The 15,047-nt window shown below is 41.6% G+C and overlaps 2 protein-coding genes across 5 annotated transcripts in view; one reads left to right on the top strand and one right to left on the bottom strand.

Annotated features, from left to right (window-relative positions):
* LOC144679535 (sperm-associated antigen 1-like) overlaps positions 1-15,047 on the top strand; it is a 503,898-nt gene that overhangs the window by 303,226 nt on the left and 185,625 nt on the right. The gene's annotated exons all lie outside the window — the stretch shown is intronic.
* LOC144679537 (sorting nexin-31-like) overlaps positions 1-15,047 on the bottom strand; it is a 122,720-nt gene that overhangs the window by 27,217 nt on the left and 80,456 nt on the right. For both annotated transcript variants that reach the window (XM_078540031.1, XM_078540030.1), the window contains exons 8-10: positions 7,815-7,884; positions 4,321-4,413; positions 571-774 (exon numbers count right to left, since the gene is read on the bottom strand). In XM_078540031.1, the coding sequence (XP_078396157.1) occupies positions 571-774; positions 4,321-4,413; positions 7,815-7,884 (367 nt within the window). The remainder of the gene's footprint in view (positions 1-570; positions 775-4,320; positions 4,414-7,814; positions 7,885-15,047) is intronic.

Genomic DNA, 15,047 nt, shown 5'->3' with positions numbered 1-15,047 from the left:
CTACTCTTCACAAAGCCAGGTTAACTTTCTTTGACCAGTTCATACTCATTCAAAACCTCAGTTACTCTATCCTTGAGTAAATGTTCATCGTTTATACAGTCTCCAAGTATTGGTATCTTAAAAAGTTGCTCAAGCCTCAAAAGGTTGGTACTTGTTTAGACAGCAATAAACAACTAATTTCCTATAAACAGTCTCTGTTTTACTTTCCAACAGTCAAATAAACCTTGAACACACGCTCCTTCTCATGATCTGTTAATAGATTTAAATAAATGGCAGTCTTGCCTGAAATAAAGGCTTTGACAATTCAACCTCTGTGTTTATCTCAAAACCTTTTGGAAAGGGTAAAGGAACACTCGTTCCTCACAGGATGCAGCAGCAACAAAAATAGAATGGTAAATAAAACATTATTTTAATGGAAAATATCAATCCAAAATTTCACAGAAGGTCAATAAGGGCCACCTGAAATACAAAATGATCCTTAGCACGTTGGTATTTTAAACACAGTCTTCTGCCTAACATACAGAAATATTTGATCGAATTCAGCTGAAAATGTAAAAAAGAATTACTCGCCTGCAGACTGATCTTCCAGCATCTAATTCTGTCAACTTTGAAGCTGACCTCTTTGATGTGGTTACTTGATAGCTGGATGCAGCAGTTAATTTCGTCATTACCCACCCGAACAACAGCAGAAGAGTCGGGTTCCGGATAATCACAGGTGCAGGCCTCAAGCATAATATACCCATAGAACTTTACTTTCTCTACAGATTCAAGGAACTGAGGGATAAACAAACAATGATTAATGTATAAATTCTCTCTGGTGTTCTTGGCAGCTTAGCAATAGCTGCTGGCAAATGAACAGCAACTTGTATTTATACGGCACCTTTAACAAAATGAAATGTTTCACAACAGCATCATCGAACAAGCTACAAAGAAATATTCAGACAGAGAGGACCAAAAAGTTTTAAGGCCATCTTAGAGGAGGAAAGAGGGGCAGGGAAGTTCAGGGAGGGAATCCCAGAGCTCAGGGCCTTAGCCTCTGAAGTTAACAATGGTGACATCAAATCACAAGGAAAGGTCCATTGCAAAGATTGCTCTTCACGCAAAGTGAGAGCAGTGAGGAATGTGCCAATGAGAAATCCATTGCTTTTATGAACAAAATATAACATCCAATTAGTTTTCTTTTTGCTCTCAAGAACTAATTGAGTTTGGAAGCATAGTTTAATTCTTAAGAGGCCAGATTTGGCGGAGTGCAGTTGTCTCTCAGGGTATGTGGCTGGAGGAGATTAGAGAGAGAGGGAGGGGTGGGGCCATGGGGGATTTTGGAAAAAAGGATGAGAATTTTAAAATTGAAGTGTTGCCAAACTGGGAGATAATGTAGGTCAGCAAACACAGGGGTGATGTGTGAACAGGACTTGGTGTGAGTTATGACGTGAGCAGCAGGGTTTTGGGTGTCCTTAAGTTTCTGGAGGGTAGAACGTGGGAGACCAGCCAGGAGTCTGTTAATTAGATATATAAGAACCAGGAAAGAGTAGTCCCCCCCCCAAATGGACAACAGTGGCAAGGCATTGGAAGAGGATGGTGTGGTCGGGGGAGTCAAAGGCTGCAGGCAGGTTGAGAAAAACTGGGATAATTTGTCACAGTCACATAGATGGCATTTGTGACTTTGAAAAGAGCCATTTCAGTGGCAGGGACAGAAACCTAATTGGAGTGATTCGAACTTGAGTTCCAAGGAAGATGGACGTGGATTTGGGAGGTGACAACATTTCCAAGGAATTTGGAGAGGAAAGGGAAGCTGGAAACAGGGTGGCAGTTTGCAAGGACAGAGAGGTCAAGGGTTGATTTGGGCTTTAATTGGCTTCCACCTTATAGTGTAGCAGGGATGTAGTCCTGGGCTTTTAAAGAACTAAAAATTCAGCACATTTAATTAATCCCAATTATTTCAGGGATGCCTAGGTCATATAAAATCTATTGAGTTGTATTGAGGTTTTGTGCCCAACTGTACAATGTATATGGCGACATCAATCACAAAGAAGGTCTAGTGCAAAGGTCACTCTTCACAAAGTGAAAGTACTGAGGGATGTGCCAATGAGAAATCCATGGTTTCTGTGAACAAAGTATACTATCCAATCGCTTTTCTCTTTGTTCTCTTAAACACTAGGTGGATCATAGTGATAGCACGAAAATGTGATCAGAAGCTCATTTTGGTGATAGAAATATAACACCAAGATTTCCAACAGACTGGTTTAGTCTTAGGCTGTTGCCAGGGAGAAGGATGAAGTTGGCGGTTAGGGAACGCAGTTTGACTCAGGGACCGAAAACAGTGGGCAGAATTTAATGCTCACCCACAAGGTGGGTTTGTTGGCAGGGGGACATTTATTCAGGCAGGATGATGTCAGATGGGCAACCAGCTGCCTTTCTGCCTCTTCACCGATTAAGTCCATGGTGCTGAGGCTCATGGATGGCATTCCCATCCTGCTACCAATTGAAGCCCTTAGGTAAGCAATTTGTGCCTGCTTAAGGGCCTCATCCCACCGCTGCTGGTAATAATTCAACAGTGGGTGGGGGAACTCACCATGTGAGAAACCCAAAAAGCAAACTCTGACAGACTTGCTTGTGGGCTTCTGGGTGGGAAGAAAATTGTTTGTCTTCAGGCACTCTGCGCTTGATCAAGGCTTTGGAAAGGGGAGCCAATGAAAGCCAACTCCTGCCCTTGCTGCGGACGCACTTCCCCCACAACATCCACCCACCATTACTCACCTTCGGTCTGGGTCCCTTGACAATCCTGGGCCTTGGGTGGGTGCATCATTCCCCAGTGGCACTTCCAGCCTCTAATTGGCCAGGAGCTTTCGGAAGGTTTGCCTTCCACCCCTGGGGTCCTTGACCCCATGGAAGACCCACTGCTGCCCCGTCAAGTGTAATTTGGCAGGCTTTGCTGAAAGTACTGTTTCTTACCAGCTTTACAACGGGTGGGTGAGACCCACGTCACCTCTGTTAAATTCCACCCAAAGCCTTCAGTTTTCCCAATATTTAATTGGAGGAAATCTCTGCTCATCCAGTACTGGATGTCAGATAAGCAGTCCGATAATTCAGCAACAGTGGAGGAGTAGTGAGAGGTGGTGGTAGAGCTGAGTATCAAACGAATGCGGTGCTCTTGGATAACTGTGCCAAGAGGCAACACGTAGGAGGGAGCTAAGGAAAGATTCTTGAAGGACACCAGAGTTATCAATGTAGGAGTGGGAACAGAAGACATTACAAGTGATACTCTGGCTATGATTAGATAGCTAAGGATGGAACCAGATAAGAGCAGTCCCACCCAGCTGGATGACAGTGGAGAGGCGTTAGAGTAAGATGGTGTGATCAACCATGTCAAAGAGTACAGACAGGTCAAGAAGGACGAGGAGGGTTAGTTTACATTTGTCACAGATGGCCATTTGATGCCATTTGTGACTTTGATAAGAGTCGTTTCAATACATTGGCAAGGGCAGAAACCTGACTGGAGGGATTGAAATGTGCAGATTATGCATTCACAAGACATTTTTCAGACTTAACCAAATCCCATAAATATGACAAAATCCGTCTATTGGAAGGCCTCTACTTGACTAGCTATAGATTATAATTGATCGCAGTATAATTGCTGCACAAGTGCAGAGCAATCATTTTGATTTCTCACCGACAAGAAAATAACTTGTTGGAGTGGGGCATCTTGAGGCACGCCTGGTTACTTAAGACTTTATCCTGCCCCCTTCAGCTCAAATACCTTTTGCTCTGGAAGTGAGGGAAACAGGGAACTTGGGACTTTGGTGAACAAAGGGATCAACAGCGTAACTCTTTAATCAATGGAATTTAAGGATTGTCAAACTAACAGTGGGAGGACTAAGAAGGAAGGTAAATTCAGTGTCAAATCAGGTATGGAAAGAGAAGTAGAGAAAGATTGAACTGAGAAGGAGGAAAGAAGGATAGCAAGAAAGAATATGGCAATTTACAATTAATGGGGTGTCTTTGTAAAACACCAATGGCTAGTTGGTAAGAAAGAAACCAAATCTTCACTTTTTCCAGACTGAGCTTTATTCCAACTCACATAAAACTCTATTTGAGATCATCTCCTGTTTCCCTTTATATGCACTCCTTTATATGTGCTTAACCAATTAATCTCTAATTACTAACTTAATCACTTGTTGACTATTAACTATTTCCTATCCCAATACCTATCGCCAATCCTATCCCAAATCCTATCGCCAGTTTACACATTAATAATGCATTGGTCTCACACAAATTATTTTTTTCAGCAAATTCCAATCTATTGATTAAAACCAATTTTACCTCTATCTTCATTTCCGCATCCTGGAAAGCTTTCAGTTGCTGGTACTGCTCCGGAGTAGGACTAGTCCAGCCTCTCTCCAGCTCATGTGTAGCCTGAAATTGGGGGGGAAAAATATAGCTTTTCATATCTTGTAATCTTTCTGGAGGTGTTTTTTTAAATTCATTCATGGGATGTGGGCGTCGCTGGCCAGTCCATCCCTAATTGCCCTCGTTCAGAGGGCATTTATGAGTCAGCCACTTTGCTGTGGGTCTGGAGTGACATGTAGGCCAGACCAGGTAAGGACAGCAGATTTCCTTCTTGCTTTGTCTTCACACCAGATGGTTTCATGGTCATTAGACTTTTAATTCCAGATTTTTATTGAATACAAATTTCACTATCTGCTGTGGTGGGATTCAAACCCGGGTCCCCAGTGCATTACCCTGGGTCCCTGAAATACTAGTCCAGTGACAATACCATTATGCCACTGCCTTCCTCCTATTTGCAGTAAACCTTTTGTACAAGCGGGGTGAAATTCTGCTTTGTCTTCACACCAGCTGCAATTCATATATTCAATGGCATAACCAATAAACTGATGACAAATAATTAACACCTAATTTTGAATACATGACAGCAATCTTAAGAGCTTCAAACAATACAGAACTGAAAAGAAGATCTTGATAACTATCATCTAAACTTATGGGCCAAGAATTTTCACTTTGGCACAAATTGTGGTAGTTTTCAGAAATATTTTTATTCCTCAAGCTTCCACTCAAATATATTTGCATATCATCAAATGTAAAATCCACCACGAACCAGTCCAATCAGGCAGTATTTTAGAACTTAATTTTTAGTTTAAAAAAATCTGCATTAGCAAGTATTCCTCAATATATTTAAGAGTGATAACCTGGTGCTAGTTTGTTAATACATTTGAAAATTGTCTTATCACAAAAAAGACATTTTTTAATGCCTAGTCCATCACCTGCGAGTAACTAGAAATTACATAACTGAAAAATGACTTTAAGAAACTATACAGAGCTATTTACTGGTATCACTGGTGCAAAATAAAGCGCCCTGTGACATTTCATCATGTTAAAGACACTAAGTTGTTGTAGCTGTCAATTGCTTAGTAAATTAAAAAGATTCAATATTTAGAAGTTTTTAGAACATATGCATTAGTGTTCATGTGCCTAAGCAGTACATGCCCAAGTGCAGCAAGACCTGGATAATATCCAGGCTTGGGCTGACAAGTGGCAAGTAACATTCACACCACATAAGTGCCGGGCAATGACCATCTCCAACAAGGCAGAATCTAGCAATCACTCCTTGACATTCAATGGCATTACCATTGTTGAATCCCCCACGATCAACATCCTGGGGGTTACCATTGACCAGAAACTCAACTGGTAGCCACAGTATTTATATGGCTAGTCAAGAGCAGGTCAGAGGCTCAGAATCCTGCAGCAAGTGACTCACCTCCTGACTCCCCAAAGCTTGTCCACTGCCTACAAAGGCACAAGTCAGGAGTGTGATGGAGTACTCTCCACTTGCCTGGATGAGTACAGCTCCAAAAACACAAGAGACTTGACACCATCCAGGACAAAGTAGTCTGCTTGATTGGCATTCCTTCGACAAACATTCCCTCCCTCCACCACCGACGAACAGTGACAGCAGTGTGTACCATCTTCAAGATGCACTGCAGAAACTCACTAAGGTTCCTTAGGCAGCATCTTCCAAACACACGACAACGACCATCAAGAAGGACAAGGGCAACTGATAGATGGGAACACCACCAGCTGGAAGCTCCCCTCCAAGTCACTCACCACCCTGACTTCGAAATATATCGTCGTTCCTTCATTGTCGCTGGGTCAAAATCCTGGAACTCCCTTCCTAATAGCTCCGTGGGTGTCCCTACATCACAGAGACTGCAGTGGTTCAAGAAGGCAGCTCACCACCACCTTCTCAAGAGCGACTATGGATGGGCAATAAATGCTAGTCTAGCCAGTAGCACCTACATCCCGTATATGAGTTTAAAAAATTTTAAGAGCCATCTCGAAGGCCTGCAAACAGGCACAATTAGCGAAACTCTCAATAGTGATCAATTTGACCCTGGATATGGTCAGTTTTGTAAGTGGAGCCTGCTTCTAGCACGAATAGCACAAAGGATAGCAGAAGCACGATTTACATCGAATGTAATTTGCGCTTAGAATTCTACAACATTTCATGCTGGTATGGCTGTTTTGGGTAAATTATACTGAAAAAATAGCACGACCCAACGGAAACTCCTCCCCCACAAATGTACAATCTGTGCCTTGTACAGATGTTTGAAACATAAGTTCTTATGTGCTCACACATGCAGTAAAGCTCGCAAAGGCAGCTTCATTCTAATTCAACTTGTGTTGCTAGAATGAAAGTTACACAAATAAATGTAGATATGGATGATCAAACCTTTTCTGCATAGAATATATATTTCTGCTTTATAATTCTGTCCTCTTTATTGCTAAAGCTAACAGTGGAAAATCTACCCCATGTTTGCTGTCCTCCTGATTAAAAATGGGCACGCCATCTACATAATACAATTGGCGGTAGTTAATAATGTAGGTTCTATTGTTAGAATGAAAACATTTCAATGGTTGCATCCTCACAGCTGTGTGTGTTGAGAATGCAGTTCTGGTGATGACCAGGTCCAGTTAGTGCCAATGTCTTGATCTTGGATGTCTCAAACGCCTTATGGCATGGTTTGTTTTGAAAGAAAGTGTTATTTACATAAAGCTCATGGTTGCAGCAAAGCTCAAGTTGTCTCTGTCCATTTGCTGACAATGGCTGTATACCCAAAAACCTTGTGTGTGTACACTAGTCAATGGGTCATGACCTGCTGAAAGCCCACTTGCGAGCAAGATATGAAAATGGCAGGCATCAACACAGACAGCTGGGAGACCGATGCTGATGGCCATGTTTGAATGTTTGAAGGGGCTTCGGACAAGGTGAAGAGAAACTGAAAGTTCAGCTGACAGGACAGAAGAGAGTTCAGGGAAAACAGAGGCCAGCAAATCCTGCACAACACCTTCGCCCACCGTCTTTGCTTGCAGCAAATACAGCAGAGACTGCCACACCAGGGCCTGAGTCACACCAGGAAATGTTTAACACAGAGTTTACTACCATGGTGCAAATCATCATTGCTGTGGATCTGGAGTTACATGTAGGTCTGACCAGGACAAAAGAGCTTTAGTGAACCAGATGGGGTTTTTTTTTTAAAAAATGACAATCGTCATCATTGGACTTTTAATTCCAGATTTTTATTGAATTCAAATTTCACCATCAATGTTGAGATTCGAACCCGGGTCCCCAGACCATTACCCTGGGTCTCTGGAACACTACGAGTCCAGTGACAATACTATTATGCCACTGCCTCTCATGTACTGGCAATAGTCAATTGGAGTTCACTCAGGTGGTTACATTCACACCAGTCACAGTGTTATAAATACTCAGCATGTGCACGGAGATTTATTTCCCTTACCTGGCTGTACAATAGGGTGACGCCACCACTACTTTCCATAAGTATTTTATCCTCCAAGGGATCCAAATAACTGGGAAGAAAAGAAATATAATATTGTTAATTTAGTTAAAAAGAGTGGAACACACTTTAACTGCAAGACAGTCTGCAAACACAAAATAAACTTGGCTTATTCAACGAATTCAACCTGGAGTTCCAAAACTCCAGATGCTGACAATTTGTCCCCTAAATATAGTGGCGCATCTGGCATAAAAGTGCACAATAAGGCGGCAGTTCACGAAGAAACAATGCAGCTTTAAATAAAAAGCCCTGTTTGTTTCCACAGATTTTCTTCCTATGATTTCATTTTCTATTTTGATTCTTTTGAGCTCTGCTTTATTTTCAATCTTTCTTAAACAGAGGCTCCAGGAACAGTCGTCTTCTTTTATCAAGTTCGCTAACTTACAATGGATGCCAGCTCCCACCACTTTGCAGAACACAAGAACCCCAAGTCTTCATCATCAGCAAGGTTAGGGACAGAACGCTGCAACTTACTGTGCAGGAAAGCATAGATTCAGGGCCGGTGAAAGGTGACAAGTATTTTGGCAGCAACAGGGCTTTCCATGGCCCTCCCTTAGAAGCAGCTCCCTAGTAAAGACTCATTACATAGACATTTCTCAATGGGCAGGAAAGAGTCATCTGATCAGAATAGAAAATAGTCTTTAAACAGTATTTATTACTTTCAACAGATAATCATAAGAAGTGCCTAGGACATGTTTTCCACTGTGCGTGTAGATAGTGTACCTTGGACGACTCAGCTGCTTGAAACAGTGATTCGCTGGACCACAGTAATTAGAAGGTGTGCGCCGAATTAGCTAATTTTAGGTTACAGTATTACGGTTCAGTACCACTACACTAAGTATGGTGGGAACCAGGTGAAGAAGTGAAACAATCATCCAGGGCTCCCCAATTGCTATTAACTGCCAGACAATGGACATGTGAAGAGATTCGGTGAGAGCAGGCTTAGTCATTGCTGCAATGGTCTAAATGAACAAGTAGTCTGGTAACATGTTCTTTAGACTCAGACAGATAACGGCCACTAAAACAAGGGACAAGAGAGTATCTGAAATTTATTTGTGAAGGAAAGGTCTAAGGATTTCAGCTGTAAACTCACAGAACATTACTTCCAATCAGTGGAAGATTCAGCAGGCCACACAGCGCGCTCTACATCAAGGACAATGGTGTTAAATCTGGCTGCGTATACTCATCATAGGAACAGGGGCCGATCACCCAGCCCTTTAAGCCTGCCCCACTATCCACCCGGCTTGGCTATATATCCCTTAATGTCCTTGGCTAGCAAAAATATGTCAATCTCAGATTTAAAGTTAATTGAGCTAGCAGAGTGGAGGAGGAAAATCACAGCCAAAGAATGCAAGACAAAATTATTTGTGCAGTTCTATTGGTCAGTTTGTGAGTGATAACTTTGTTGTGGCAGAGTGTTTGGTTGGGCTGGTGAAATTAAGGGGCTTGTTTGCTTGATTTATTGGGCCCTTTATCACCATTAATCTACTTTAAATTGCTTACATCTAATCAATTGGATAGTTCAGTGGTAGCTTTATGAAAAGGAAATTAGAAAGTTAATTATTGACTTGTGCCTCACAGACACACACTCGGGTGTTGTATTGGAGGAAAAGCAGATGTGGGAATGAGGAGTTCCATGAACCAGAGAGTGAAGCATCTAAAAAGGACATAAAGAGAAATTGTGAACTTTAAATGGTCTGCATTTCACTTTGTCACTAAATACTGCAAATAATCCAATAACAAGGATACAAATCATTACGGAGGAACCAAAATGCAAACTGTTTCTTTTCACATTTTATTAAACTATGGTCAAGGCCAAATGGGAATGAATCAGACAAACTTCTGGATAATGTTTATCTGTACAGTTACTGGGGCTGTTTTCACAGGTTTTTCCAGACACTATGGAAGGGGGTGGCCCCATCCCCATCCTCACTCAGAGACAACTGGATTGCTCAGAATCTTAGCTATCATTTTGTAGTGATAGCATTGAAATGTCGTACAGTATTGGTCAGCAGCAGAGTTCTCAACTATCTCAAAACTTCCTGGAATAGGGAATTCAGACATGCCAGAATTTAACACCAGAGACATGAGCCTGTAATATTGAGCCTCGTGAGAGGGGCTCTGTCGTGTGGGGATTTTTAGCAGGTACTGAAAAACATACCTTTCCTGCTTGATCCTGCTTTGCCCCTGATGGACCACGTGACCACAAGGGCTGCTTTCCTCTTCAGTGTGGAGGCATAGCTTCCAGCAGACACTTGGGAAATTGGTACTCAACAGCTTGTAGCCTAAGCCGGGGCAAAGATTGCCACTAACAGGCTGAATGTGGCATTGAGTGACAGTGGGTTGGGATGAGGTAGCAGCCTAGGGTTCAAAGCTCTATTGTTAGGGATCATTAGTGCTTAAACACCAGATGATCCGCTGCACATGCAGCATTGACACCAAATTTAAGTGGAATCAGAATTCACAGCTTTCTCTAGGGGTACATCTGGGGCCTTATGACTAGAACCTAATTAGTTTTGATCACCGAACTGGAAAGGTAAACAGTTAACGATAACTGTGTTTTGCTGAGGCAGTGTTATGATCCCAGCTGATGTCACTACTGGACAAGTCCGATGCCAGGGTGGAACCCGGCTTGATAGATCATAATTTTTATTGTTTGTTTAGAAACGTGGCAAGTGGCTATTGAACAGAGTCACAGGAGTCAGCTGATGAAAGTTTAACAAAAGAATAAAACATTTATTAAACAGGAAAAGATGAACTATATTACAATATCCCTTCACCCACAACTATGCCTTTACAGATATATACAGATTTGTAAGGGTAACACAAGTTACAAATGTTCACTAATCTAATCAATTGGATAGTTCACAGTAAGTACACAGTCCATATAAACTAATGGACAACCTGTGGTCAGACACACCACACTCTGAAACCAAGTGACAGATGCTACCTCAAACATATGCTATGGATCTCTCCTCAACCCCTCCAGATGTTTGTCACACCGTCAGCCAATTGATCTCACTGAACTTTGCCTTTCACATGAGGTTTCCAATCTTCACTTTTGAAGAATTCACTTTGGAATCTTCTCTGAAACGATGTTTTCTCTCAGACACCTTCCGCAAAGGTCCACCTCCAGGGTTTCGAACTCTCTTGTCCATGTCCCTGTCCCCTGGATTGCCATATGCATTCAGCTTTCTTCTAAGCACTCTCGCTCAAATGCTCAGTCGTGCCAACAGAATGCCACTGCTTCACATGCCCATATTGAAGTGTTACAGACCGTTAGCTGTCTCCTTTGGATCTTCTGGCTTCTCGCAAGCCTATATTGCTTTAAATCAGCATCCTGTAGTATCTCCCTTTAAGATTGGAGCCTCTGTTCCTCACTCTTAACTTTTCCAGATTCCTGTTCATTCTCTTTGACTAGAAGCTCTCAGGACCCCTCTTCTTCTGTTCATTGTGGAAACCTGTGTCCTGCAACTCGCTCCTGTCCAGCTTCTGCTGGCAACTTTCAACTTTAGGGCACACTGATCAACAGAACTCAAACTGGTGTGTGTGTGTGTGTGTGTGTGTGTGTGTCTGTCTGTCTGTGTGCGCATGTGGTGCCCTCTCTCTGGACCCCTGTTGCTGGGCAACAGCACAGTTTTTTTCTACCTTTTGATTTAACTTCCCTTCAAGAGTCATGACATCTCATTAAAATGCAGGGATCTTTTAAAGTGAAACTAAAGCTTAGGTTTCATCCTTTTAACGCACAAAATACAGAAATACAAATTAAACTTGATGATATAGATTATTCCTAACACCTCCAAATACAGATATAACTTACTTAAAACTATCTTTATTTCCTAACAGCAGTAATATAGACCTAAGTATATTGACAACTAACACAGGTGCTCACAAGGACATTTTAAAATTCATGCTTATAGTCCAACCCACTTAAGTGGAAAAGAGATGCATTGATATAACTTAACAGACATATAAACGAATCAATGAACCCTCTCCTCTCCCTGCCTGGCATCAAGCAGCTGAGAGGCCCGAGTGGTATTGCTGGCACCTTTTGCTGCAGGTTCATTGCCATCTAACAGAATGTGACATTAGACCTCTCCACCCGAGGTGGGCGCATGATCATACCCAGGTAACAGATAGAATTTTTAAAAAGATTTTTGTAAGGCACTTTCAAGTGCATTATATAGTTCCTGGAAAAGAGCTCTGGCATGTTAGAGATTAAATAAGCCACTACTGAGGTTTATAGAACAACTGTCAATCTGAATTGATTATCTTTTTAAAAAAAAACATGATTTTTATATCAAAGTGCTTAATCTTTAAGAGTTTGCCTCACAATTTGGCATTACTGGGGTTTCCTCCCCTACTCACTGCCTCCAACAGCTCAGCAGATTTGCAACTTAAACTTGTCGTACACCAGCTGCTGACACAAAACCATGAGAAACATACAAAGGACCCAACCTTCATGAAAGGTAAATGCGTTAAGATTTGTAGAAGTTGTGAGATCAGAATATCAAGCGATCAAACCTTCAGGAAGGCCTCCAACCAGGGATTTTAATTCTAGTCCGGTCACTTCAGTGGTCAGTGCGTGACTCTAATATGCTCTTAAGAGTGAGGTAAGATTTAGGCAAACCTAACCTGAACAACCGGTGAAAGTAGAGCTGAAGCTTAGACTTAATCCATTTCAACAATGTTTCAGGGAGCCCCCCACCGCCTTAATTGGAGTCTTTCCTGTCACTTAGTGAGGCAGTGGCAGCTAAATCTGGGGCATCGTCCAATGAGAACAACTTGGCTGGAGGAAGTGCAAGACTGACAAAAAGCCCAGGAGATAAAAGCAAAAAACTGCGGATGCTGGAAATCCAAGACAAAAACAGAAACAGAAATACCTGGAAAAACTCAGCAGGTCTGGCAGCATCGGCGGAGAAGAGAAGAGTTGACGTTTTGAGTCCTCATGACCTGTTCTGTTATGTTCTGTTGAAGGGTCATGAGGACTCGAAACGTCAACTGTGCTCTTCTCTGCCGATGCTACCAGACCTGCTGAGTTTTTCCAGGTATTTCTGTTTTTGACAAAAAGCCCAAATCAGCTATTTCAAATCTCGGTTCAATTCTTTGCAAAGTAGATCAACCTTGCTTTTTTTTTTAAAAAAAAAATTAAATGCATCAAATTGTTTCTAAATTTGAGAGCTTCTGGGGTTCTCTGGATAAAGTGGAGCTGGGTGCATCATACGGAATGCATGACTCCTATGTTGGAATGAGATACAACTCAAAAACGTCCTCCCTATATCTTTGATCCATAAAGAAAATGGACATCAAATACTCTTCCAAGTAAAGTTGATGCAAGAGTTGAACTTTTAAAAAAAAAATACAATAAATAACTTTATACTTAAGGACCAGATTTTCTTACACAAGCAAGGCAGGCTGGTCACTTTTATCAGTGTACATGAATTGAAAGTTTGCTTTTTTTTTGGGCTCACCTTTTTAGGTGAATTACTGTACTCAAGGTCAGGATTATCAGTGAATACGGGAGTTATCCCATGCACCACCTATAACATGGCAGAAACATTGAATCCATTCATGAAAACAAAGGAATATTTCAGATTTTGCTGCAGAAATTCATATCATTTCAACATTTCTAAATCCCTATTCTCGCTTCTTCATTTTACTTCCTTAGTACGAAATACATCTGCGTTATTTCTCCTTTTCAGTTTACTCTTCAAGTTTCTTTTTGTGCTATTGGTAAACTTCTGCATGGAAAATTTGAATAGACTAATTGATAAAACTGTATTCAAAATTGTCAGGCTTCACATTCTGTTGACATTTGGGTCTCCCATAATGAGCTATGGTAAATTATTTAATGCTGCACTGTGCTAATTCAACTTAATTTCCACACAAGCCTTAACTAAATTCCAAAAAAGATTCACTTCATAAATCAAAGCCATTGCCATAATCTTGTACAAAGGTAAAAAGTTAGAAAATAGAAGCGTACAAATCTTATAAGAGGGTGTTACATAAAGCAACTGTGTTTAGATCAGTTCATGACCTTGTTACAATGAGGTTTATGAGATTATGATGTTTTGGGACTGTGTCTGTATTTAAGGCAAAGTGAAGGTGGTCATGTGACCTATTCTGAAATCTGCCTGACAGCAAAGCCTGGGTGGTTTGTTTGTTAGAGATTAGAGATTAAAGGGGGCCCAGATTGTTTTAATGGGAAGAAGGTGCAAGGTGTTTACACTTGGGAGACAATAGCAACAGCCATTGTGCTAACAGTGGATAGACTGTGATTCTCCAAACTCCCAGAAAAGTGTCGAAAATGTCAGGTTGTGCTTTAAACTGTCCATTTAGTTCCAAGGTGAGAGAGAGAGTTGGGCTCTCAACGATAGCTAATCAGTATCTCTCTCATACACAGAGACTCATACACCGAGGAACTTTGCAAGTCTCAGTTCTCATGGTTCGCTAACAGACTGTGTTAGAAGGGTGTATAACAACGACTAAAATTTCCCGCTTTGAGCGAAACAAGAACCTCTTGTTGGTGATAGCAAGCAGGCTTGTGAAAAGAGCTCTCACCAAGGGCCATGGTGGCAAGGATAACCAGACATACATTAACAGGTTTGTTTAGCTACACAGGGATGAAGACAGCTAGCTCAGGGCCAATATTTAAGGCTGCCCTATCATATCTATGGAAAATCAATCATCTTTTTCCACAAGCACATATAGATTTTTGGGGTTGATGGAAAGGGATCGTTCTCTTCCAACAGGGTGCAAAGATTCAGGTGGAGCAGATCCAATGCAGCCAGTAAGGAAGATGCAATAGGAGGGGAAAGATACAAGTTTCCCATCTACTGGTGATCTTCCACAGTACAAGAAAGGATATGACTGGCTAAAACAAGCATAGAGTCATATGTTTTGCAAAATTGGGTCAGTAACTACACTTAAACCAAACCCAAATGATGCTATTTGCATTCTGGTATTTTTAACTGGTAACATTTCATGGCAATCATGCCAAGGTTCTATATATCCCATCTCTCACTCTTTCAGTGCCCTAAGAGGGTGTAGGCGACCACAGACCTCAATATTAATCTCGCTCTAGAGGCATGGATCAACTTTGTTGGTGGTACATTCATCCAGTTTGCGAGGCTCTTTAAAAGAGCCATTCTTTGCCTACACTGATCTCTTTTACCT

Source organism: Cetorhinus maximus, chromosome 4 (genome assembly GCF_964194155.1).
Source record: "Cetorhinus maximus chromosome 4, sCetMax3.hap1.1, whole genome shotgun sequence".
NCBI lineage: Eukaryota > Metazoa > Chordata > Chondrichthyes > Lamniformes > Cetorhinidae > Cetorhinus > Cetorhinus maximus.
This window is presented reverse-complemented; position numbering and strand designations above follow the sequence as displayed.